General features: G+C 44.8%; 1 protein-coding gene across 1 annotated transcript; it reads right to left on the bottom strand.

Annotated features, from left to right (window-relative positions):
• Window positions 1-25,938, bottom strand: TXNDC12 (thioredoxin domain containing 12). The gene is made up of 7 exons (XM_082264895.1): window positions 25,773-25,938; window positions 24,756-24,816; window positions 22,952-23,004; window positions 13,301-13,374; window positions 8,508-8,577; window positions 1,633-1,716; window positions 1-274 (listed from the first exon to the last, which is right to left on the bottom strand). The coding sequence occupies exons 1-7, from the start codon at window positions 25,870-25,872 to the stop codon at window positions 198-200; spliced, it is 519 nt and encodes a 172-aa protein (XP_082121021.1). The 5' UTR covers window positions 25,873-25,938; the 3' UTR covers window positions 1-197.
• Between the last annotated feature and the right edge of the window lie 1,253 nt (window positions 25,939-27,191).

Here is a 27,191-nt window from a genome sequence, read left to right as displayed (position 1 = left end):
GCAAATACTGAGTAAAGTAACATTGGTGAGCGGTAAAGGGGCTGTCCGCAACAGGTGGCCCAATCCCTTCTCAGTGATTGGACAGAAGGGGGCACCAGTACTGCAGGTCCAACAATGTGAATAAAGGTTGCAGCCCCTGTGACATACAAAAAGTTTGGGGTAATCAGGGGTACAGTTCTATGTATGAAATGCAGAGGTTATAACTCATCTTCAACATGTTTTTTGGTAAATTTTCCTGTGAGTTTTTCCTGAGCTTCCTTCATTGCTTCAACCACTGTGGGGAGAACAAAAAAAGGTTTGTCATTTGCGCCTACAAAATAGCTCCAGTTACATTCATCTACATATTTTTATGCACAGTTCTTTCTTGAGTGGTAAGTACTATTTGTTTTAAGAAAAGGTCTACTAAGCTTCACATTGGTTCAGTGGATACCTTTTTGGATTCCTCTGGCACCATAACCTGTTTTGTTGTACTCTCTAATACCCAATCATTGGAAACCATTGTTTTCATGGACTGTACTGGTGATGTCCAACAAGCCTGAAACAGATGTATGCCATTTGGAATAAATGGCACTAACTTTAGGCCAAGAAAGAGGATCTAATGTATTTCACGCTGGCTCAGTGGAGGGCTTTTTGTTACATTCCATCCATCTCACCATACCCTGATTATTCTTCATGACATTTTTATAGCAAAAAGTTTTTATTGGGTTTTACAATGTTAAAAGGAGAAGTATAGCCAAAGCTTGTTTGGCTGTACTTCTATGTATCACAGGAGTGCAATTAGTTTTGCACTCCTGTGACCCGCTCTCTGCTGACGTCACAGAAGTCAGTCCCAGCATCGCGACAATAGAAATCTGGATCCGCCAGGTGCCTGGACTACACCCAGCTCAGCCTCTCAGCAAGCCGCTGGGAGCCTGAGCCAGCCGCTCCCCGCCACTCCACAGTCCAGCTCTCCAGTGAGTGAGGAGGGGGCAGAGCGGAGAGCTGCTGACTGACAGTCAGCAGCTCTCTGCTCAGGGAGCTGTCAGAACTGAGCGATCAACGGTGTTTGATAGCTCAGTTCTCACAATGTAGAAGCACCAGGGGACCGATGCTGCATCCACCTAAGTAAGAATGTATTGGGAAAAAAAAACAAAGCAATACTTCTCTTTTAAGCAAAATACACTTCAAAGTCTGGTTGCAAATAACTGACCTAAAAACCAGTCTATGTCTTGTGTACCAAGCAAAGTGACAGTCATCTTAGCATGCGAGCTGATAACGCCTAGGAACCTGAAAATAGGTAATGAAAAAGCAGTGCGCCAAAATATAGACATCAATGTCTAGGGGTAAAAAAGTAGTAAAGACTGCAACAAGGGTGTATTAGGGTATGGGGGGGGGGGGGGGGGGCTTTCTAGTATTTTTCATAGAATACAAAGCTCAAGTATTCCAAAAACTTACCTGTTTAACAATAGTCAGAACCAGCGGCTATCACAAGTGATTTTCGATTTACTGATTTCAAATTTAGTAAATTTTAAAACTGAATTGCAATGATTTTGGCCATAAAACACTACACTGTCCCAGTATAGCAGAACTTCTGATAGAAGCTGTACAAGCTAGGCCAAAAACAAATGCATCACAGGAAGATCATTTTCATACCTTGCTCCGCAGTGCTGTAGAAGTACTTATAACTTGGGTTCCCATTTGAGTTTATTATCTCTGGATGAACGTGCCCACTGGGATCTAAAATTCAAAACAAAAATTGTAACAAATTCATAATTCTGCAAACCACAAAAGCCTTATACAGATTTGCTGCTTTGCAGACCACAGGACTTTCCAAATATGTGTAAGTTGCCTATTGACAAATTATTCAGTGATGTTATCCGATATTCTAACAGCTCTCATAATGTTTGCTTCGTAGTCCCACCTGTCAAAAAGGAATCCAGGAGCTCCGACAGGGAAACAAAGCAAAGTTGAAATCGGGGCTGCTCTGTGCAAAACCATTGCACAGAGCAGGTAAATAGAACATGTTCGTTAAAAAAAAAAAAAAATGTACAATCTGATAGGAGGACATAATGAATGTCTCTTTTCCTGTCGCCTCATGGCAGCACACACTGGGTTGTGACTCTGCCCACACAACCTGATAGGACTGGTTAGCTAGAAGTTCTAAAGAGGGGCCCAATGCAGTAGTCACCTTTTTTTCCCCCCTCACCTGTCAGGACTGGATGATGGATAGCTTTGTACCCCTTACAGCAAATCGCCCCAGTCAGGTTCAGCATCTCCTGGATGGAAGTTGTAACAGATCCCCAATACTTGGACCAAGTATTTCTGTCTTAGGTCACCAGAATCTTACGTGATGCAGTGACCTGGCCCCTAAATTCCCCCCAAACATTAGCCTAAGCTCGATGAAGGGTAAAACAAAAAAGACACTTTATTCAACAACTCACTTCCAATATATACAGTCTCATGTGTTTGATTTCATTATCATATGCAAATGCCATTGCATACAGAACATAGTCAACATACCTTGGTCATCTGGAAAGAGACAATAGGTGAATGAGACTGCAACATTATCATAATTAACTCAACAACAAGCCCCCAAAACAAAGCCGAATACGTATTCCTAGAGGTGTAAAGACAAAACCACCTCTAAACAGATGACAGCAGAAGATGTAGTTTTCAAAACACCTTACTATAAAATGTCAATACACATCCCCAACATAGACAATAGCTAAGTTTGACGTCATTAGCATCCCTTTAGTCTCTCATTGTGTGGAGAAGTCCTCTGCTGCACCAGGCAGCTTTAGGCCTGTAACATCGATCCCAGTCTCAGAGTCTGTATCTTGGGGCGACATGGATTTGAGTCCAAAGAAACACTACTCCAATGGTCCTCCAGCATATACCCCTACACAGAGGTGCACTCCCCTACAAGCCAGGGTCCATAGTCCATGGGCAGGAGTCTGGCCTCCACACAGCAAATGGGCGTTCGTCACAGAAGTCCCTGTCTGTACAGTCTCTAAATTAGCTATTTATCTTTATATAGAAGCTCACTATCTTTTACTCACAGGAGGCCGCTGGCCAAGTAGACCATCCTCAGACTGCAAGGTAAGGGGTGCTGTGTTGGTAGGTATTGAAGATGTGAAAAAGAGCCTTGTCATACCATCTTATCTAAATAGCCCTATCAGGTCTTCGAGATTGTCTCACTCCAGAAGGAGGGAACGTTGACGTTCTCCATCCAGGTATAGACGTTCTAGAAGAAGCCAGACAAGATCCTCTTTCCACCATCATTCACATAGGAAGTCGCTCTCAGCCCACCGATCACATGACTCTCGCCGCCGCCCACCAGCCAACGCTTGCTGGGTATGTGGGGCTCTAGCTCTTCCTGACAAGCTGGTATGTCGCACATGCTTTGAAGAGGCAACCAGGGAGAAGGAAGCAGATGAAAGACAAAAACAGAGGAAATTCCCAGCTCAACTCACCAACCAGTTCGCTTACCAACCGAATTCACCTGTCCAACAGTATGCGTTAAAAACAGGGGTTTAGTTAGCACACATTTGCAAACACATGCGTAAGCTGCAAGGCTTCTTTACAGCAACGTGCATTACTTGCAGTCCTAACCCTACTAATTTATAAGAGTTTCCACAATGGAAGCACATGCATTTAAAATGGACAGATGAGGGGCAGGTGGGCCTGGAGGTAGCCCAGTCCTCCCCAAAGGGGGAGGGGAACCATGGACACCAAGTACATAGCACAATGGCAGCAAAGGTGTCCAGTGTGTCCCCCCACCACCAATATTACTCCAGTAACAAAAATGGTCCCTGCCCCATCTATAACTGGCCTTCACAGCAAGGAGCACATGGAGGGGGCAAAACGCACGAAAAACAATAAAAAAGGAAATTCCCTGTTCAACTCAACCAGTCGGCTTACCAACCAAATGAACCTGTCCAACCGTATGCCTTAAAAACAGGGGTTTAGTTAACACACATTTCAAAATTAGCAATGTGTGCCAACTAAACCCCTGTTTTTAAACGCATACTGGTGGACAGGTTAATTTGGTTGGTAAGCAGACTGGTTGAGTTGAGCAGGGAACTTCCTGTGTTTTTGTCTTTTATGCTTTTGCCTGTCCATGTGCGCCTTGCTGTGAAGGCCAGTTACAGATGGCGGTTAGGGACCATTTCTTTGTTACAGAAGGAAGCGGATGCTAAGGAAGTGTCCGATCTCATTAGGGAATCGATTAAAGAATCAATATTACAAGTATCTGCCACAGAAGCGAATAAACCAGCTCAGAGCACTTCAGCGACTGTTCCACGTATACCTCCAAACTCTGATGATCCATCAGACGAGGGGAAATCGCAGATAGCCACTGGCTTTGATTTCGAGTTAATGGACCCATTCGCAAAATCAGTAGAGGAGACGATCAGTTGGGAAGAATCAAAGGAAGCACCCTGCAAGCACTTCCCAAGTCTGAAGAAGAAGCCAGAAACCTTCCCTTTCATTGACGAACTGGATAAAAAGAAAAGTGGCTAAAACCAGAAAAGAAGTCTAGCCTTAACAGGCTAGCAAAATTATATCCGATAAAAGAGCCAAATGTAAACCCTCATCTCGAGACCAGTAGTGGGCGCATCCCTAATGCATCTGGCCTGTCAATCGAAGACGCAGTTACCTTCAGGGACGTTCTTGATCGCAAGATTGACCTTGAGCTTAAAAAAAAGCCTACTCAGCGGCAGGCAGTGCCTGTAGACCAGGAAATGCCCTGGCAGCAGTGGGAAAAGCAATTGCCAGCTGGACATCCCAACGTCGAAAAACTACTTTTGAAAAGGGGCAGCGCAAGAGAAAATAATGACCGCTCTGCAAGAGCTCACCCTAGCGGGAGACTTCGTGGCAGACACATCGGTGGCTATAATAAGATCCTTGTCAGAGCCATGCTGGCCTCAGTTATGCCAAGAAGAGCATAAGGCTAAAGCCTTGGGTCGCAGATGTGGCTTCCATCACAAACTGGTGCAGGAAACCTTATGATGGAACTAATTTGCTTGGCTCTAAGCTTGACTCAGCCATCTCCAAGGTCACAGGCGGTAAGTCGGTCTCATTCCCTCCAATAGGAGACTAAAGCAACAAAAGACTCAAACCTTCAGACGCAATCTTCCAGAGAGATATAGAGAGGAAAGGTCATATAGACCAGAAAATAATTTAAATATAATTGATTGTAGAAATCCCCAATCTTTTCTGGAGGTTATAAAAATCAAAATCTTCCATCGCAGGGGTATCAACAGAAATCCTTTTGCAAGTGTGCCCGCCCAGCCTATGGTAGTTGGAGCCGGACTAAAGTCATTTACGCAGGTTTGGGTGGACCACATAAAGGATCCGTGGACATTATCCACTATCCAGATGGGTCACAAGTAGACATACAAATAGCGAGCCCCCAGGGACCATTTTTAATCTACCAGACTCCTGACGTCCCTACAAAAGAGAAAATTACTGCCCAAATATGTCCTGGAATTACTACTCAAAACATGCGATAGCATTGTTCAGAGAGGAAGAGGGTTTTACTCCCCACTTTTTCTGGTGAGAAAGGCGGCTTGAGATTTATGGCAGGTTTTGGATCCGAAAACACTCAAGAAAAGTCTAGTAGAACCCTTCAAAATGGAGAGAGTCTCCAATCGATTTTATTGGCAATAAACGCAGGAGATGGGATGCTGTCAGTCGATTTGTCGGACGACTATCTGCACATCCCACCTTTCAAAAATACCTTTGCTTCGCGGTAAACCATCATTACTTTCAATTCCAAAGTTTACTGTTCAGAATATCAACCACACCCAGAACTTTTAAGAAGATTCTGTTACCAGTAGTAGCGCATTTGAGAGAAAAAGGGTTGAGAGTACACCACTATCTCGACGACATCCTACTACTGACTCGTTCAGAATGGAGAACCTCTTGGTTATCCCTCACAGCGCCAGAAGAGGCCAAGCCTACAATAGCATCATGGCTAATAAAAGCCATCAAGAAAGCCTACATAGTACAACACCTTCCAATACAAGACGGTCTAAAAGCTGACTCTACTAGGGCGGTGTCAAACTCATGGGCAGGGTATTGCAGGGTTTCTCCTAAAACGATATGCAAGGCAGGAAGCTGGTCATCCAGAACCACATTCATGGCACACTACACTACAATTGACTATATTTCCCAGTATGTGCTGTCATGATGCAAAAGGAAAAACTGAAAATTGTATACTCACCTTTTCGTAAATTTTCCTTCCCTGGCGCATCTTCATGGCAGCAGACAGTCGCCCATCCATTTTTTTGGTGATACAGAAAATACTGCGGTGTAACCCTCTTTAGAACTTATAGCTAACCAGTCCTATCAGGTTGTGGTGGCGGAGTCGCAACCCAGTGTGAGCTTCCAAAAAGATGCGCCAGGAAGGGAAAATTACGGAAAGAGGAATATACAATTTTCATTTTTTTTTAACATACATTTTTGAAATGCAGCAAGATAAGCAAAAGAGTTTCCCAGATCACTGGAAAAAACAATGGTGCATGAAAGCAATGCATGGATGAAACAATGAATTGATCAGCAGGTAAAATGTGTTCCCTGTATGTATAAGAGGTACAAAAAACTCATTATTGAAAACATCTTAAAAAACACAGCTAAAGCCTGCATTCCAAAACTATGGAAAAGTGCTGTCCCTCCCAATAGAACACACTGCCTTGCTCGAATCAATGAGATTCAAATGATGGAGAATCTGACCCTGGTGCTGAACGAGCAAGAGGAAAAACTATTGGAAAATTTGGGCTCCTTATTCCTTTTATAAAGGATAAAATTTCACTAGCTTCCTTACCATACCCTGAGTTTAGGAATCCAGCTCCATGGAGGTGACTTGGATCTTCTGGGCATCAGGCCAGGTGATTTTTTACCCCAACCACCTTTCTTTCTTTTGCACCCCCCCCCCTTTTTTTTTTCCCTTCTCCCTATTCCCTCTGTCACCTCTCCCTTACCACTTTAAATTTTTTCTACTGCAGTTTATGTTGCTTTTAACCTTAAAACGATGGTTACCCCAACACTTCATATTCCTAATATGTGCCTGCTGTACCATGTACTTGTATGAGAAGGTATCCTGTTCTCCTTGTATTGCTTCATTTGTGCAAAATCCCTGCCATTCCCCATTTTCCTATTAAGAACTAACCGTCTTTTTTGCAAATCAAGAAAAATTTCTATACAAGGCTCTGAGCACTCTTTTATCGCTGAATCAACACCGATACATCATGCCTCTGACCACACAGATGTACAGGGAGAAGATTCTGCAGACATCGCAAAGCAAAGTGTAAGACCCAAATGCACAATAATACCAACACAGAAACCTAAGAGAAAAGTATGAAACCACTAGAGATGAGTTCTCCAGCCATCTGCCAGATCTGTGGGACAGAACTACATACCGCATGTCAGTTTTGTTGCGCTTTATTGATCAACCGGCTAAATTAAGATACTCTAGGGGAAACATTTATGCTGTTTTTATTTATTTATTGTTTTACTAGCAATGGCAGTGATCTGCGATTTGTAGCGGGACTGCAACATTGCGGCGGACAGATCAGGAGCAGGAGAACACACCATGGTCAGTTCTCTAGCTATGCCTGCTCTCCTCCAATGATCAGATTGTGCTGACACCCCTCCCCCCCCCCCGCACAGCTATTCACTGGAAAGCTCAGCATGCTGCTCCTTCTCCTCCCCCCAGCTCTTATTCAGCTGAGAACAGAGGGAATGTGAGTACAGTACTTATAAAAAAGGGTAAAATGTTTTTTTACATCTATACACAAAAGGTTTTGCCTTTAAATTTCGATTTTAAACTAAATGGTCAGTTTTACCAGGTGATTGTTTACAATCACTTTAAAAAAAACGTAGAAAAAAAATAAAAAATACCTGACAAAGAAAACTACACAGGAAGCTCTGCTGAATACTTATATCATACATTGTCTACATCGGGGCCCAGGCCTCCAGTTTAACTGAACTTGACGTTAGGTTTTTGTGTACATTTACTGTACCCAATGCCGATATGTCTGTTAAAAGGATTTGTTTTACTGCTTCTTCTAATAAAGAAATAAAAAAATTTTAAAAAATATATGCGTTCCCAATAAGCATTTCCAAAGTTTCTTTGTAATTTCAACTGGAGTGCAAGTTTAGTACAATGCAGGCAATTATTTGTGCCTTTAGAGCAGGGGGGGGGGGGGGGGTCTCCAAACTATGGTCCTCCAGTTGTTCAGGAACTACAGTTCCCATCATGCCTAGTCTTGTGTGTGAACTTCAGAGTTATACAATGCCCTATGGGACGTATAGTTCTGCAACAGCTGTAGGGCCGTATTTTGGAGATCCATGCTCTAGAGTAGGGATCCTCAAACTACGGCCCTCCAGCTGTTGTGGAACTACACATCCCATGAGGCATTGTAAAACTGACATTCATAGGCTTGATGGGAATTGTAGTTCCTAAATAACTGGAGGGCCATAGTTTGAAGACCCCTGCTCTAGAGGCTGTAATCCACGTAACTTACCCAGGAAGATAATTCTTGGGATGTATCCACCATCAGGGCTATATGCATCATCTTTTGGTTCTTCCTCATCCTAGGTTTAGAAAAAACACAGATGATACTTTAAAGAGTTGGTTACCATGATCTACAGTTATCAAAACCCTGTAATACAAAAAAAAAAAAAAAAATTAAAACAAAAATAAACTGATGAGATTTAAAGGCCAACTAAAATTCAGTTTAAAATAGTTAAATACACGCCCTTATTTTCACAAGTTTGAGTCATTTTCAGTTGAGTTCAAATGAGATATAAACATTACAGTCACTTGACCAACAATAGAAGGTCTTAGGCTGGTATTAAAGTTTTGTGAATTGAGCCTAAAGTGTGCAAAGCCTCACAGATATTTTCTCCCCCTCTTTAAAAAAAAAAAAGCCACTGCCCAATTTAGGAAAAAAAAAAAAAAAGGAAAAAAGAAAAAGAAGAGGTCTGCCCTGTCAACCATAGAGTGGGACTATTGCTCTCTTTGTGGACAAGCAATCTCCCTCTATATGCCCCTACCGAGTCGGAGTATGAGATTTGGGGTTTGCAGAGCTTATAGTTCTGACTCAGGGGGTGTGCTGTAAGACATCTCAACTATCGTTAGCATTATATAATGCTTCTTGTACACTAGCAGCTCCTAAACTTGAGTTTAGGAGCATTTGGCGTTTCTTTTTTTTTGCCAAAGCTCCTAAACTCAACTCCATAAAAGCCTAAGTGTCCTTGTACACCCAGGCTTTTAGCAGAGTTTTAGGAGCTGCCACATTTAGGTCAGGTTAAAGTGGAACTGCACTGCTTTTGGGCACCACAAACAAACGCCCTTTCATTTATTTTTAGTGTTTAAAACAAACTCCCCATCCATCCAGGTCTCCATGCTTTATTTTGCTGAGAAATTATTTTGAAAAAAGCCCCCTGGCATTTCTGGCTGTGGCCATCTTGAGTAAGGGCAGAGGATTCATGTATCGTTTACTTTCTGGAATCCGTCTCAGGCATTGGCTGAACTGAGAACCCTCCCTCCCCTCCTGAAGACTCCTCCCTCCCCTCCTGGGATGTATGACATTTGCCGAGGCATGGAAACAAAATGTAAACCAAGTAAATTTGATATCCTTTCCTATCCATTTACTAATGCTAGCTGCATAAGGATTAGAAATAGTCCATGTTGATTGAGTGAAGTTCCACTTTAAACCTCCCTCTCCTAAACAAGAAAGAATCATGTTCAAGATAGGAACGTTTTGACTGCAGGAAAAAAGCAAAACTAAAATTTAGAATTTAGCGGTTTCCCACGGCTGCGGTGAGGGTAGGCTAGTGTACATGTAGCCTAAGAAGGTCACCTTTCTGCACCCATCCTGTGACTGGATTGTAAGGCTCCATGTACACACTGCCTACATCGACCACCAGCCGCAGAAAAAACGCAAAATGCAGCAAAAATTGCAGCAAGATTTTACCACATTTACAGGTGGTGGTCAAAATGTTCCTATCCTGAACATGATTCTTCCACATTCAGAAGAGGGAGGCTGAACCTCCCCTAACCGCAGGAGCAAAAAAACGCCAAGAGCTCCTAAACTCAAGTACAGTATAGCAGCTGTAGTGTGCATGAAACCTAAATGAGAAGCAGCAGTCTGATAAGCTCATCGCTCTACTCTTTTATCCTGTCAACATGCTCTTTGTAAACATATGCACTGCAGTGCAGTCTAATTAGCCCCTATTTCTGGGCAGCCGCTCTCCTAGTCTACATTCTACTGCACTTGGAATTTCAGGAGTCAAATGCAAGTCCTTATACTAACTGCATCTGATTTTTTTTTTTTTTTTATATACATATGCTCGGAGTTCTTCGTTAAATAGCGTATACAAAAACAAAAAGAAGGTGGTTAATTATTTCTTACAGCAGTAATTCAAGAACATAAAAAAAAAAAAAAAGTTTAAGCAGAAGCCAATTTACTTTTCAGTATGTTCGGTTTCTGCTGAGCAAAATAGAATCATTAAAATGAAGCCCACACATGTACCAGGAAAATACATAGACTCCAGTATAAAACCAAATGAAGACAGCAGTACTAGTCACTAAGACAATCTGTCAAGCACATTAATCAGCAATCCTAACAAAAGTGCTGTTACATTAACTAGATGTATGGCCGAACATAACACACTAGACATTTAAGGCCAGAATGTTAGTTTTAGGAATAATACAAATGGTGAGGTAGTTTGGATGCATACATTTCAGGGACTAAGCAATAAAAACCTAAAAAAAAAAAAAAAAAAAAAAGGAAGACAAATATAAAATTAAAATCATGTATCCTCCATCTCCTTTCAGCCTGCTTAACCTGTATATCCGAAAATGTCAAAAAATAAATAAGAAAAAAGAAACAGAAGTGTGGATGATGATTAATGAAGAAAGAAGGAATGAATGGAGGGAGAGGAAGAACATTGTCTGGGAGTTGTGAAGCCACCAACTCTAGTTACATAATCCCATCCTTGGCATCAGGAAGTTTGTATAGGTCTTAACTCTTCAAATGGTTGAAGGTGTGAATTGTCAAACCGCCAGAGTAGAGATAGTAAAATGGCTTTATATATGGAAGACAGATGGTATCTGAGGCAAACTCCTATTTAGGGTTGGTTGTTTCAGTTTGACACACAGATGGCCTAATTCATGCCCCTAGCAAACTAGGCCACAATGTGCACCTTAGGCTCCAGTCACATCTGCGTGTTATCCAAAAACGCATGCAGAAGAACATGTTACTGCGTGTTTTCCTGGAACACAAGAAATCTGTGCATCACACTTGCGGTGCTAGTATTTAGTAATGGTACCCCCAAATGCGGGTAGGGGATGCACGGTAAAAAGTGTAATCTGGAACCAGCTGGTTGAATTGAATAAGAAACACAAAAAAAAAACAAAAAACGACACACATGGATGCAGAATCTCCCCTGCTGTGCTACTGTATTCTGATAGCAGGGACTCGCTGCCACTCCTGCCCTCCTCGTCAGATTACACAGATCAGTCCTGCAGCTGCTGGCTGCATGCACAGATTGAAATCTGGTTTTCCAGCAGGAAGAGATCAGCTTCTGTTAAACAGAGAGGGACACTGACACGGACACCTAAAACTCAGCTGGTTCCTTCTAAACGGTTGTTATTTCAATACATGTATACCCTACTTAAGAAACATCATAGAACAAGTGTAGTTGAAGGTAAAAAATGTACGGATAGCTATACCATGACTGGAATAAATGAGAACTCTACAATCTGCCAAACATTTGAAATTCTGTGCAACTGCTTTTTTGATTAAAACTCCTCTGCCACACAGCCCATCTAGGAGTGTTATACCAAAGTTAAACAATACAGATGTGTCATCTTCCTGCCCACAAACTGTCATAAGTCATCAGCTGCTCTCTCCATTTAATATTGTTCTCTTTTTTTTTTTTTACACAACCAGAGGCAGTACAAAAAAAGTGTTTTCCCTGTGGCAGTAGGCTGCAGACGAGGCCTCCGATGTCTCTCTGACACAGCTCCTGCTAAAGCTGGCCACACACTTGAAGAATAACTCATCAGTACATTTGATAAAGAACCTTGATGAATGTTTAAAAAGTACTTCATTTGCTTCTTACAGTCGTTTTTTAGAAATGTAATTTTCCAAACAAAATCCACATTCATTGTTAGAAATTTGTTGGGAGAAAAATCTTCCATCCCGCACTATCTAACCACACACACCAATTTCATCCCACTAATAAAAAAACAGAAACTCTTCTAGTGTATGGCCCCTTTCACACTGTGCTCTCCCTCTGTTTCTCGATCGATCTCCGCTGAGCAGGCGGATGGCAGCTCTGTGTGCAGAGACAGAGCTGTCAGATCCCTGCTGGTCCCTATGGGGGAATCGGATTGAGAACGGACCGCCTGTCCGTTCTCATCCGATCCTCCAGACAGATAGAAAATAGGGTTTAACATCCATCCGGATTTGACGGACAGGATCGGATCGGATGTCAGCGGACATGTATCCGCTGACATCCGCTGCCCCATAGAGATGCATAGAGAATCCGTTCAGATTCGCCTAAAAAAAACTGACAGGTGGATCAGAACGGTCCGCATGTGTGAAAGGGGCCCAAGTCACAGCTAGAGTCATCTTTAGCAGGTAGCATTTGGTTTGCCAACTGCAAAGCTGGAACTAGCTGCTAGCCACATACAGATAGTAGAGTTCTTACCTGCAGCCTACTGCCCAAGGAGGGGAATCGCAATAAAAGCCTAGTACACACAGCTAGTGTTTTTTTTTTTTTTTTTTTTCGTTCAACCCAGCCGGCTGAACAGAGGAAAAAAAAAAAAAAAACTGACAGTTCAGGTTGGAGCTGATGTACTAACAATGCAATGTTAGTACAGTGACCTCCCCTGCTGTTCTACTGACGCCCCCCCCCCCCCCAGAACACTCCGGTCAGTGTTCTCAGCCATTGGCTGAATGTGCAGATCGGGAGTCGGTCAGTAGACCTTTTTCAGTCATGCCCCTTCGACAGAAGCAGGTGCAGTAGCCGGCTACAGTACACGCAGACCAAATGTTGGCTGGTTTCATTTAACCAACCCATGCTGTCTGGTTTCTATTGAACCAACCGATGCTGTCGGACATTCACCCAGTGTGTACAGGGCTTTAGGGGGCTTAATAAAAAGAAGACAGATACAGCAAATAGTTGTGTATTCCTGCATGAATGTATCCAATTAATTTAAGTGAAAGTACAATTGAGCTTTAATTTAAGGAATCTGCCAGAAGTCAGCTATAATAATCTCAACAAGCAGCAGATGGTCTCTCACCTCAACATTTACCATCACAAAGTTGTGACTGAGTTCAGATATCTCCTTGGAATCTGCAAACTTTGGCTTCAGAGCTGCATGAGAGAAAAAATTAAATAACTGAGGATTTAGAGGCATTCAACCAGTAGGGATAACAGATTTACAAAGAACAATAGTTTAGGCGAGTTCCGCCACTATCAGTTTTTTTTTAGGTCCCAAATGGCATAGCGAGCTCTCATGTTGCACTACAGATTTAGATTAGTAGATTTAGTACATCAGACTTATAAATTAACATACTGAAAGCTTTTTTAAAGTGTTACTAAACCCACAACAGTAAAATCCATCTGTATATCCAGTAAACCATGCTTGTTATAATCACTGTGGAACCTAAGGGGATAAAGGAGTTGTAAAGTCAGGAAGGTTTTTTATCCTAATAAAAATTCTATGCATTAAAATAAAAAGCCTTCTGTGTGTAGCACCCCCCCCCCCTCCTGTCCCTGATACTTACCTGTGCCCCCTTTCTGTCCAGCAATGTCAACTAATCTCTCTGCCGTTCTGGGACTCTCCCTACTGATTGGCTGAGATACAGCTGCGGCGCCATTGACTCCCGCAGCTGTCAAAAAAAGTCAGTGAGCCAATCAGGAGAGAGAGGGCTGGGGCCGAATGGCAGCTCAGTGTCTGAGTATACACACGGAGCTGCAGCTTGGCTCGGGTGCCCCCATAGAAAGCTGCTTGCTGTGGGGGTACTTGATAAGAGGGTGAGGCCAGGGAGCAGGAACAAGGGACCCGAGGAAAGGAGATCAGGGTTGCTCTGTGCAAAACCAACTGCACAGAGGAGGTAAGTAGAACATGTTTGTTTTTTTTTTTTTGTTTAACCACTTGCCGACCACCCCACGCAGATTTACAGCGGCAGGGTGGCTCGGCTGTGCATAACAACGTAGATCTACGTGATTATGTGCACGCGGTTTCAGCGTCTAATCATGATTAGACACATCGGGAGGCAGACCCCCAGTGTTAACCCCTTCCCTGCCAGTGTCATTTATACAGTAACAGTGCATATTATTTAGCACTGATCACTGTATTAATGTCACTGGTCCCCAAAAAGTGTCACTTTGTCAGATTTGTCTGCCGCAATCCCAATAAAAAAACAAAAAAAAAAAAAACAAATTGTATTTGGGTACGGCGTCGCACAACCGCACAATTGTCAATTAAAGCAATGCAGTGCCGAATCGCAAAAAATGTCCTGGTCATTTAGGGGGTAAAACCTTCCAGGGCTGAAGTGGTTAAACAAAAAAAAAAAAAAAAAACAAGACTTTACAATTACTCTTATACCTTTGCATTGTGTATAAAAGGCTGTTTGATCCCGTCTTCTCTGATCCTCCTTTTATTGTCCCCAATCCATCTGCTGATGGAATATATTGCCTAGTAGGCACTCTTCACATGATCAGTTTGGTGTGTATTGCTAGAGAGGTTTTTTTTTTTTTTTCTAACAGGGCCAATCAACACTGTCTCGACAGAAAGTCAGGGGTCATGCAGCAGAGCAGAATGAAAACTCCTCTTTCAACCAGACACTGAAGGCATAAGACTGCTATATACTGCTGATGAGAAAATCTATTTAGCAGTTTATAGTTTCTATAATAATTTCCATGTTCTGTGTACTGTGGGAGAGCAGATATAGTGAATGCAGGATCCTGGGTTCATTAATACTTTAACAAATATAGCTAATGAGAGATTAGAGATGAAACACTTAGGTTACAGACTGACAACACCAAAGGTGGCCATACACTGCACAATCTGAGTGTACAATCTACTTTAGATCTACCATCAACTATATAGTGCAAGGGCCTTTCTGATTTGATTCAAATCGATTAGATTGTTGTGCAGAGATTGAACAAACAGATTGTATTGGGTGGGACCTGTGATGCGGGACGTCGCTACTGAGTGAAGCAGTGGTCATCTCGTTGGCGGTCAAACATTTCCGGCAGATAAGCTCTTTTTACTCTTATTACCTGTAAGCAGTTATTTGGCATAAGAAAATAGGAGGTTCATTAGGTGTTGCACTATGGTTTTCTTTTTTGCTTTTTTCTGGTTTATATGGGTGATAAGTCTGCCTTGTACCATCTGTTTGGACTGGAGTCGCACCCAATTGCCTTGATCCTGGAATAGCTGAGGATTTCTGGAGGAGCAGTTTGGTGGATCCTTTGAGCCTTCTTATTTTAGTGGGAGGTAAGCGGCAGTATGATTGGGGTCTCTCTCTCTTTGGTGGTGATGGCACTTCAAGGAGACCAATCAGCTGGACCCTACCTATACCTGGACTTTTTATACATAGCGCTGCTTTTCAATTTTAGATTGTATATAGTGTATGGCCTTCTTAAGCCTTGTAAGTGTCAGCTGAGACATTATGCCAAAACTTACTGAAAAATGTATTTCAGGCCCCTTCACATTGTTAAGTTGCAGTGGAGTGTGTTATCTAGGATAACAGAAAAAAAAAAAAAAAAAAAAAAAAAAAAAAAAAAAAAAAAAAAAAAAAAAAACTTTTTTTTTTTTTAAGGACAAAACAGGGCTTTCTTTTGGCAATATGGTCCTAGAAAAATATGGGATTTTTGACTTACCGTAAAAACCATTTCTCAGATGTTCATTGATGGAAACAGCTCCTGATTTTTTTATTTTTTATTTATAAGGATACTGCACAAACAAGCAGGTACATGTTTTGTAAGTGAACCAACAATTTTTTCCAGAAAACATTCTTAATTGTTGTATATCATTGTAAATACAGATAATGAAAGTCATTATCTAATCCCTTCGAGAAGGCAGGGCGACTCAATCAAGAGACTCATTTCCCAACATACCCAGAGAAAAAAATAAAAAATAAATCAGTGAAAGGCAAAAAGGAATGGTAAATATAGGTGGCAATGGAAACTGGAGTCCGTGAGCATCCAGAAGAACTTCACATTTTTAAGTAAACAGAAAGAGAGAAAAGATGTAGCTAGAAGAGAATATTGTAGAAAGAGGGGGAGAGAGGGTGGAAGCATTTAGCATTGAAGGGTTCAGTTAAAAGGTATCAATCCTCTATGTGGGACCAGAGTATTTCAGATATTCGTCTGAGAGTCGAAAAAGATACCAATGTATCCATCTGGTCTCATGTTCCTCGTTCGCACCGCGAAGGGCTGTAGTAAGATCCTCCATATGCTCAACCTCTTTCACCCTGGCAAGCCATTGTGTAACCGTCGGTCTGTTTCTTCCACATAGCCGGGTTGCACTCCCGTGCAGCGCTCAGCATGTGTTTAAGTAGAAATTTATGGTATCTTTTCGACAATGGCATAAGATTAAGCAGTACTGCCATTGGGTCGTTTTGCAAGGAGAAGTCTGTTAACTTCTGAATGAGTTGGAACACAGTCTTCCAAAAAGGTGGCTAGCTCCGGGCAGTCACAAAATATATGCAAGTGGGTGCCCCCAGGTGAATAGCGTCTCCAGCATCTATAAAACTTTGTTGTGGGAACAGCTTGGCCAGGACCGATGGCGTTCTGTACCATCTGGTCATTATCTTGTAAGTGGACTCCTGGTATTTGCTACTCAAGGAAGACTTAAGCGCAAAATAAAGTATGCAATCTTTTTGGGGGGTCAGGAAAAGTTACTCCAAGCTCATTCTCCCATTTCGCAAGGTGGGGGGGGGGGGGGGGGATCATGCTGCGCGTTGAGCTCCAATAGGCGTTTGTATGAATTGGAGAGAGATCCTCGGATCGGACCTTCACCCAAACATATTTCCTCAAAGGCATGTAATTTCCCAAGGAAGAGCGTGTGTTTCGGTAGGGAACGCAGGAAGTGAGAAAGTTAGAGGGAATCGCCATTGATTGCGGAAAGAGGAATGTGGGCCAGGAGCCAGAATGTGATTCGTACGCCAGCCATCTGCATTTAAAAGTGGTGAGGCACGTATTAGTCCTCTTGGGGACAGAGAGCTGAAGTTGGAGTCTGTAAGGCCAGGCGAAATTCCCTGATGCCCAATTATTGGTGTCATAGGGGAGGGAAAGCTCTCCAAAGAGGTAAGTTTGAAGAATCTGTCTATTTCAACCAGAGTAGGACCTATTAGTGGATGGCCTGTTATAGGAGTGAAGTATTGTCTGCCCGTCCATGGCAGCCCCGCAAGCAGTGCTCTAGAGACATCCTGTTCCACTTTGACCCATAGTTTGAGATTCTGGTGTCTGCACCAATCTATGACTCTAGTCATATGCACTGTTGTGTAATATAGGGCAGGGTTCGGGAAGCCTATTCCGCCTCGTAATTTGAGACGAACCAACATGTTTCTGCTAAGACGGGGATGTTTGCTGTGCCAGACAAACTGATTAAAACGCAGAGCGTATAGAGTGGCTCCTGATCTTCTTAACCATTGGGTTATACTGCCCCCTACAGGCGTAGGACACTAGGCAGAAAAAAGTCCCAGGGGTTATACTCCCCCTCTCAGCTATAGGCACTCAGTTTTGTTACAAGCAGTTTCAGGAGAATTATAACTCCATAGAGGGGTGGGTGTTGTGTGTCAAACATCAGAGAAAAGGATTTTACAGGAAGGCAAAAATCCCATTTTCTCTTTCTTTCATTGACGAACACAGCTCCTGATCTCCCTAACCCTTGGGACGTCCCAAAGCAGTGTTAAACATGAGGGGTGGGAACATTAAAAAATTCCCAAAGGCTAATTGTAGCCAACCAGGTAAACAGGAGCTCACCTGAAAAAAAAAACAACAATACACCCTCAAAGAGGACCAGGTCCTCTACACAGCAGCCTGCAAAAACTTTGCAGCCAAAAGAAGCATCCACAGATGTAGATAGAATGCGCCTTGACAGGGAAAGGAGGAACCGGACCCTGGATGGGAAAGACCTGAACCGTCTGTCTGATCCATCTGGAAACAGACAACCCTTTCCGAGGCCCATCCGTGAGCACAAATAGGGAGTCTGACTTCCTAAAAGACTTTGTAGCTGCCAGGTACACCCTAATTGCCCGAGACACATCCAAGGCATGCAAAGCAATTTCCTTCAGATGTGTTGGCCTGGGACACAGGAAAGGCAACACAATGTCTTCATTCAAATGAAAATCAGAAACAACCTGAGGAAGGAAGGGGTGAAGAACCACCTAATAACTGTGAACCTCCCGTAAAGTGAACGACAGGATAATGCCGCCAATTCTGACACCCTGTGCACAGAAGTGAAAGCCACCAAAAAGGCCACCTTCTGAGACAGCGTAAGCAGGAAAATCTCCTGAGATTCTCAAAAAAGGGGAAGAAGAGGCTTCTGGAGGACTGAGAGCACCAAATCATGGTCCCAAGGCAGCAACAGAGACCGCACTGGAGGTGTCAAGTGCTTAACTCCCTGAAGAAAAGTACGCACCAGGGAGTATGTGGACAAGGGCAGTTGAAATAAGACCGTTAAGGCCGACACCTGACCCTTGACAGTACTCAAGGCCAGTTTCTTCTCACCCCCCCCCCCCCCCCCACCGTTGAAGGAAGGTCAAGATCTGAGCCACCGAACAAAAGCAAGGATAAACCCCAAGAGACTCACACCACGCAATGTACGTCTTCCACGTACTACGGTACATCTTCCTTGAAGTAGGTTTCTTGGCTTTCAACAGTGTTGGAAACACCAACTCACGACTGTAAAGCAGGGCGGAAGATTGGTCCTTGGGACGGCAGATCCTCAGAGAAAGCTTCCAAAGAACGTTGGTAACCAGCCACACCAGATCAGCGTACCAAGTCCGGCAAGGTCAGTCCAGGGCCACTATAATGACCAGAATCCCTTCTGCCTCGATCATGCGTAGAAGTCTTTGCAGAAGCTTGAGAGGGAAGGCGTAAACTCAGACGATACTGACCCCACAGGGCCACCAGCACATCTGTGGCGTCTGCCAGAGGATCCTATGACCGAGCCACAATCAGTAGTCTGGACTCTTCCAGTATCCAGATCCCCTGAGCAGGATTTTTGCAGAGGACACCTCCCCAATTGGACAGGCTGGCATCCATGGTGATCACTGTCCAATACAAGGGGAGGAAGGATTTGCCCAGCTGAAGCACAAAGCCACCATAACAGGGACTCATTCGTTTTGTTTCGTTTCCCAGCTCAGCCAGGTCAGATTGTCCAGAGACTGTGGATTCTGTAAAAGCTTAAGTCACTCGGCCAGAGTCTGCGACACCAGGGCAAATGTAGAAATCGGCCTCAGTGCCGAAACAGCCAGGGTGTACGAATTGCAGGCCACGGCCTCTGCCTTCCTGGCAGCCGGGTCTTTAACCTCCCTGGCGGTATGATTCTTTCCGATTTTAGGTGCTGAAAGCGGTACCATTATTTTGCATGTAATTCTTAAGAATGAGCAGCCCAAACCAACTATTCACATAGGATTTTTTTTACTGTGCGTTCTTCTTTATAACATCTCAGGTTTAATAAAGTTTGAAACAAAATCATAAATTATAATATAATAAATAACTATAAATAAGTTAAAGTATGTATGTATATATATTATCTATATATCCACCTATCAGTAAAACTGCAGGGAAGGGCACTGGGGTGGCCACACTCGGGAATACCACTAGGGACGTTAAAGGCCTGGGACTCTTTAACTGGAATCAGTCTTCTTCTTAAGAAGGGACTCCTCACAGGGGTATCACCTAGCAACTTGCTTAGGGACCCCAAGGGGACGCTTTGGTCGTCCCTACTTTTCAGTGACAATTTTGTCGAAATAGGAGGGGAAAGGGAACTCCTTTGCTGCTCTGGAGGGCTTGTGGGTGCCAAAAAGGGAAACTGCGCCTCCGTCACAGCCGCAGCTACGTCCTCCAACTTTAAGTCTCGAACACAGATATAATCAGTGTGTCCACCATCGCCTGTTCGCGCGCTGTTGCAGAAACAGAGGAATCATCATTGCTATCTGAGGATTCAGGGCACGTGGTCGCAGACCCAGCAGGGTGACCCACCTCCGCAGTGGCCAAAACAGATCAGGATCTGAGGAGACAGATGAGGCAGGGAGCGCTTTTATGCCAGCCCGTCACTCAGAAGCCACCTTCACCTGGGACACAAGGGACTCCAGGACCGCCTTCAGTGCATCAATGAATGGTTGGGACCCAGAGGACCCCACAGCCCCAGAGAGGGGATCAGGTGGGGAGATGAGCTCCAAAGGACCCCCACAAAAAAAAAAAAAAGTGTAAAAAACACTGCTAAGGGACAACCCCATTCACTCTGGCAGCACCACCCGGTTGCCAGTCACAGAGCACCAATTGATCTTCAGCAGAGAGGGAGAGGACCCCACCTACACAACACCCCGCAGAAACCAGGCATCACAGCCACCAGGAGAATCTGCACTGCACCAGCGACGATCAGGGAATAAAAGGATCCAGGAGTCAGCACCAGGGGGTGAGGAGGGGCTCCCAGTCCCACTGCCAAAATCACCACCCAGAGGGCTCCACTGTCTTGGCCGCTGCTATATTTAATGGCAAACCCCCCCGCAAAATGGCCACCGTGCATTCAAGGACAGGCCTAAGCAGGACAAGGGGCCCTGGTAGGAGCCCCCACCAGGTACGACTTCCTTCCGCACAGCACCCCCCCCACCAACATAATGGCCTGCCCCCACCCCAGGAGGTGGACCTGATCACCCACACAGCCCCAGTATAAGTTGAGGGGGGTAGGATGGGAGGACAGATGAAGGGGGGTGCCTGACGGGAAGGAGGGGAACCCAGGCGTCCGAACGTCCCAAGTCCACCCCAAAACCCTCCAGGGGGGAGGCAGCTACTCCCTATACCAGGAACCAGGCGTGCACCACTCCAGACAGAACCCCTTGTTAGCTAAATGGGCTGGGCTGTCGGCCAGGAAGAATGCTGCGGCTCGGGCAGAGACCCGGTTGTATGCTACCTCGCGAGAAGTTTAACTCACAGGCCAGCCCCCGTCCAGTGGAGTTATGACACAGCCAACCTAGCGCTGAGCTAATAGGTGGGTCGCGCTCGCTGACCAGACTGGGAAGACCGTAAAGCCCCATACACACGTAACGATTGTCGGCCGAACGATCGGCAGTCTTTTGTCCAGGGCTGTCGTGTCTGTTGAAAACTGCAAAAGACTGCACACGAATTTTGTCGGCCAACAACAGCCGACTGCAGAAGTGATGTCATGTGATGGTTAACTTTCCTTGTCTTTTTTCTTTTCTGAGCATGCCCAGTCTTGCTAATCTGCTGTCTGTCGGCCGAAATCTGTACTGACTGGCGAACAAATCAGCCGTTCTGGTGTTGGCCAACAAAAATTTTAATGCCTGCACGACAGATTCTGTTCGGCCGAAAATGCGCTGTTGGCAGCATCATACTAACAAGCCTACAATCGGCCGATCGGTCGTCGGCCGAATATTTACGGCCGACAATCGGTACGTGTGTACGGGGCTTAAGGATCTAGCTTATCCAGTGCGTCGCCCAGTCTGGCAGTTGATTGAAAAAAAAAAACAAACAAAAACACACACACACACACAAAAATTCTATCTAAAAAGGAAAAAAATTGCTAGGACCAGAGATCCCAGCAAGGAACTAGGTCCTTACTCCTGACTAGGCACAGAAAAAACTTGAGTATGTATAGCAGAGAGAGGGAGTATACCGCCTGGGACTGCCCATGGGTGTAGCCAGACTTTTTTTCTGCCTAGTGTCCTACTCCTTTAGGGGACAGTATAACCCAATGGAAAAAAAGATCAGGAGCTGTGTCCATCAATGAAAGAAATAAATATTTTTTTTTTTTTTTGTATGTAATCTATAGAAAATACAAGAAAAAATAAAAATAAAAAAAACTATAAAATCTTATTCTGTCAGTTTTTATAATCTCACTAAAATCATCATTATGTTTCTAGTACAAGGCATTGCAAAGGAAATAGAAGGCATTTTTTAAATTTTGCTTTTTTTTTTTTTGGATTATAGCTATATATTTTTTTTTAAAATAATAGCTAAGGGAAGAAGGCAATAATTAGGGCTGATTTTGGTAGCCTAAGGGCTCTTTCACACTATCCGCTCCGTTGGTGGACTCAGTTTATCTCAGCGGGGGATGGATCCGCCGATCCCCCCGCTGAGAAGGAGAATGACAGCTGTTCTCCGCACACAGCTGTCAGAGCCCCATATATCTCTATGGGGGAATCGGATGGGAACGGACCTTCGGTCCGTTCTCATCCGATCCGCTGGATGGGATAGAAAATAGGGTTTCCATCCGTCCAGATTTGACGGATCGGATGTCAGCGAACATGTCTCCGCTGACATCCCATGCCTCATAGGGATGCATGGGGGGGGGGGGGGGGGGGACCGTTCAGATCCGCCAAAAAAAAAAAAACTGACAAGCGGATCTTACCGGTCCGCCTGTGTGAAAGGGGCCTTTGTAAAAAAAAAAAAAAAAATCTCTCACTTGTAGGGTTGCTTTACCAGACGTCTTTGATATGAATATGAACTAAACAAGTTAAATACAATGTAACAATAATGTTACATTCTTTTTCTGAATGACTAAGCTTTGCTTTGGACAGCAGGAGCTGCTGTATTACTCAGCAAGGGTTGCTGGAAACAGCGGCAGCCGAGGGACAGGGTGTATTAAATATGTTTATTGGGCTTGCTATGTATACATAAGGTATGTAAACAGTAAAAAAAATAGGAGGATAATAAAACTATGCACAAGAGGAATTCTAAACTTTTTTACCTTTGCAGGCTCCACACCATGTCTTATGTATCAGAAGCATTATCGGCAGGCCACTGCAAAGAGAGAAAAAATATATATAATAATATAAATAAAATGTTTTTTTGTTTACCAAGCTAAAAGTGAACTTTACCCCTGACACTGCTATGCAGAGATATTTTACTTGGCTGCTTGTCAGGACCTATTCATATCCAAGTCCTAGTAACAAAGCTTGCTTGGGCAGGTGTAACATGAACCCAAAAATGCAAAATGACAAACATGTTATACTTACCTGCTCTGTGCAACAGTATTGCACAAAGGAGCCCCAAACCTCCTCTTCTCGGTGCACCCCCGATATGAAGCTGCTTTCTATGGTGGAGTACCTGCAGGCTCGCTCCCAAGCTGAGCTGTGTACAGCCGTCTGCAGCACTTTCCTGATTTTGACACTTAATAGCCTTTACAGGTTGTCAGTTTAGCGCTAACCATAAATAATTGCCATATAATTAATTATTGCTTTGACTTCAACATTCACGGACACAAGCTCATTTTATACTGCGCTTTTTATATGGGGTGTGTACAGGGGTGCTTTAAAAAATTTTTTATATTTTAAACTAACATACATACTCCCCCCCCCCCCCCCCCTCCTCTCTAATGCAGCTACTGAAGCACAGATTGTAAATTCATACATACATTTTTTTGTAAAAAAAACAGAAAAAAAAAAAAAAAACAACACTTTAAATGAATTTCAGCGCACAATAGAAGACCCAATTTTTTTGTACAATATAAAAGATGTCACGCAAAGTAATATAACTGCCTTACCTCCAGTATTTGGTAGCGCAATGGTTTAGAAAATATTATAATGAAGGATACACACTTTATATTAAAATATAGCAGCCAATCTCTGTAGTGTCACCACCTCCAATACAAATCCATATTGTTTTATTATACGCGAAGTAAATCGATACCAAACATGTCACGCTTTAAAATTGCGCACACTCGTTGAATGGCGACAAACTACGGTACAAACTACGGTACATTCAATTATCAAAGGCTTTAAAAGCCTTTACAACAGGTTTCCAGTTTAGAGTTACACAGGTCTGGCACTAGAATTACTGCTCTTGCTCGGATTTTCGTGGATATACCTCACATGCGTGATCAGATCGTTGTTTATATATGCGTGTGGGACCTTTATGTACATTTACACATGAAGCGGGGGTGCTTTCATTTTTTATTTACATTTATTTTAAGTCATTTTTTATTTTTATTTCTTTTTAACTTTATTGTGATCACAAAGGATATAGCATGTAATAGCTTAGGCCAAGACAGGTCCTCTTTATGGAGGCATCTGGGGTCCATTGGCCCTCATATCTCTCCTCTGGCCTCCAAAGCCTCTGATCACAAGCCAGTAACAGCTGGTTTACATCAGACAGGAAGTGACAAAATCCTTGCTGCTTCCAATGTCACAGAGAGGGAGGAACAAAGTCAGTCCCTCCCTCTATGTGGAGTGCACTAAATACCACTGGTCTTAGTGGTCCCAGGCTCCCTGATGGAACAGGAAAGCCCGGGAAAGGCGGTGGTGGGAGAGAAGCCCCTTCTGCCGTCTGTAGAAGTGATCCAGTTGCTGTAAAGCTGCTCAAATCACTTCTACAAAAAAAAAAAAAAGAGCCAGCAGCTGAAAATACGGATATCGGGATCATGCCTGCAGCCATCATCCCAGGATATCCGCTGCAATCCGTTATACAACGTCCTGTGGCAAGGAAGTGGTTAAGGACTTGGTAAAGAAAGCGTGTGAGACTTCTACAGCACAGCGAGCCAATGAGGACATTACCTGCTGGCAGCCTCCTGCTTCCCATCTTCTAGACTTCTCCAGTGAATGTGATCTCCAAACCCTGGGGGAAAAATCATACTTCCATAAGTAGATGAGGGGGGATAAAAAACAAAGGTCCTTCAACTTTAACCCACAGCCCCAGAGTCCCTTCAGCTGGGAATCCCCTCACCTCCCGTCCCCAGAGTCCCCTCAGTTGGGAGCCCCGCCATCCCCAGAGTCCCCTCAGCTGCCCCCCCTGTCCCCAGGGTCCCCTAAAGTAGCCCCCTCCTGTCCCCAGAGTCCCTTCAGCTGGGAATCCCCTCACCTCCCATCCCCAGAGTCCCCTTAGTTGGGAGCCCCCCCTCCCCAGAGTCCCCCAAGGTCGCCACCCTCCCGTTCCCAGCTTCCCCTAGACTGGCCCCATCCTTCCCCTCAGCTGCCCCCCCCCCTTGTCCCCAGAGTCCTCTCAGCTGGGCCCCCCTCCTCATCCATTACCAGAGTCCCCTCAGCTGGGCCCCCCTGTCCCCAGAGTCCCTCAGCTGGGCACCTTCCTCTAGCTGCCCCCCCCCAGAGTCCTCTCAGCTGGGCCCCCCCTGTCCCCAGAGTCCTGTCGGCTGCACCCTCATCTGGGCACCCCCCTTTAGCTGTTCCCCCAGGCCGGCCCCATATGTCCCCAGAGTCCCCTGGGCTGGGCCCCCCACATCTCCGGGGTCCCCTCAGCTGGGCACCCCCTTTAGCTGGTTCTCCATCCCCTAAATCTCCCTCAGGTTGGCCCCCTCCTGTTCCCAGTGTCCCCTAGGCTGACCCCCCCCCCCCCCCCCCGCTGAATCCCCTCAGCTGGGCCCCCCCTCTAGCTGATTCCCGAATCCTCTCACCAGAGTCCCCTCAGCTGCCCCATTCCCAGAGTCCCCCCGTTCCCTGCTGTCCCTATAACTAAGTCCCTCAGGCCTGTTAGAATCCATCAAATGCCCCCCCTCCCCCCAGGCTGTACCCATCCCCCTCCTCTGTACTATAATGGATCCATAAAGTATGAATTACCCCGGCCCAGTCCGGGCTCAGCGCACAGCACCGCTCCGACACACAGAAACACAACACCGGACAGGAGCAGCACCGACCCCCGGCCTTCTGACAGCTGCATGTTACCGGGAGAGCCGACCGACAGTACGAGGAAACCGGAGTCCGGGGGAAGTGATGTGAGGAGGAAGGAGGCGGGTCAGAGGGCGGGGCTTTCCACTGACAGGGAGGAGTCACAAGTGGAAATAATAGATGAAATGGAGATCACACACCGTGTATACCCGGGAGAGGAGAGATTGTGTACCGTGTACCGTGTACCGTGTACCGTGTACCGTGTACCGTGTACCGTGTACCGTGTACAACCGGTGTGAGTTCCGACCAGAGCCGAGTACCCGGGGAAACCAATATCGGCACAACACCGGGAGAGGGAGACATCGCACACCGTGTACACCCGGGAGAGAGATCACACACCGTGTACACCCGGGGGAGAGAGATCGTACACCCGGGAGAGGGAGACATCATACACCGGGGGAGGGAGAGAATCCTGATCATAGATGACCTCTCCTCTCCCAGATCTATGACCGCTCCTGGAGAATGAGTCCTACACTCCGATCAGCCATTACATTGTGATCACTGACAGGCAATGTGAATACCATTGATTATCTCATTACAATGGTATGTGAAGTGGGTGGAATATAATAGGCAGTAAGTGAGAATGTTGTCTGTGAAATGAATGTGCTGATGGCACTATGGAACATGAATGATTCCACTAAAATAGCAGACATCTTTCATAAATACTATACTAAGCTGTATAATATCCCACAACAAACTAAACCACCTGGCATCCAAACAGACAGACATAGATCCATCATAGAATATTTGCGGCTTAGCCAATTGCCCACCAGTGGCGGCTGGTGCTCAAAATTTTTTGGGGGGCGCAAACAGAAAAATGTAACTGCCATTGCTTTGCAGCAAAAAACGCTGTAAAAAATTGCGTGACTTTGAGGTCACAAAAGTGTGAAAGGGGCCTTCAGTAATTAAGGTATAGTGTGCCCCCTTCAATGCAGTGACCAGCGTGCCCACTTCAATGCAGTGACCAGCATACATGCCCCCAATGCAGTGACCAGCGTGCGTGCCCCCTTCAATGCAGTGACCAGCATACATGCCCCCTTCAATGCAGTGACCAGCATACATGCCCCCAATGCAGTGACCAGCGTGCGTGCCCCCTTCAATGCAGTGACCAGCATACATGCCCCCAATGCAGTGACCAGCATACATGCCCCCAATGCAGTGACCAGCATACATGCCCCCAATGCATTGACCAGCATACATGCCCCCAATGCAGTGACCAGCATACATGCCCCCAATGCATTGACCAGCATACATGCCCCCAATGTAGTCACCAGCATACATGCCCCCAATGCAGTGCCCAGCATACATGCC

This window comes from Pelophylax lessonae (assembly GCF_965119305.1).
Source record: "Pelophylax lessonae genome assembly, chromosome: 8".
In the NCBI taxonomy this organism is placed as follows: Eukaryota; Metazoa; Chordata; class Amphibia; order Anura; family Ranidae; genus Pelophylax; species Pelophylax lessonae.
The sequence above is the reverse complement of the archived record's forward strand: the minus strand, read 5'-3'. Positions and strand labels throughout refer to the sequence as shown.

Bases quoted from the DNA above. Each gene is read 5' to 3' on its own strand.
- TXNDC12 (XM_082264895.1), bottom strand. From the start codon at position 25,872: ATGCAGCTGTCAGAAGGCCGGGGGTCGGTGCTGCTCCTGTCCGGTGTT. The intron at 24,817-25,772 runs GTAATTCATACT...TTTTTCCCCCAG, and splicing joins TGAGCCCGGACTGGGCCGGG to GGTTTGGAGATCACATTCAC. The intron at 23,005-24,755 runs GTAATGTCCTCA...CTCTCTTTGCAG, and splicing joins AAGCAGGAGGCTGCCAGCAG to TGGCCTGCCGATAATGCTTC.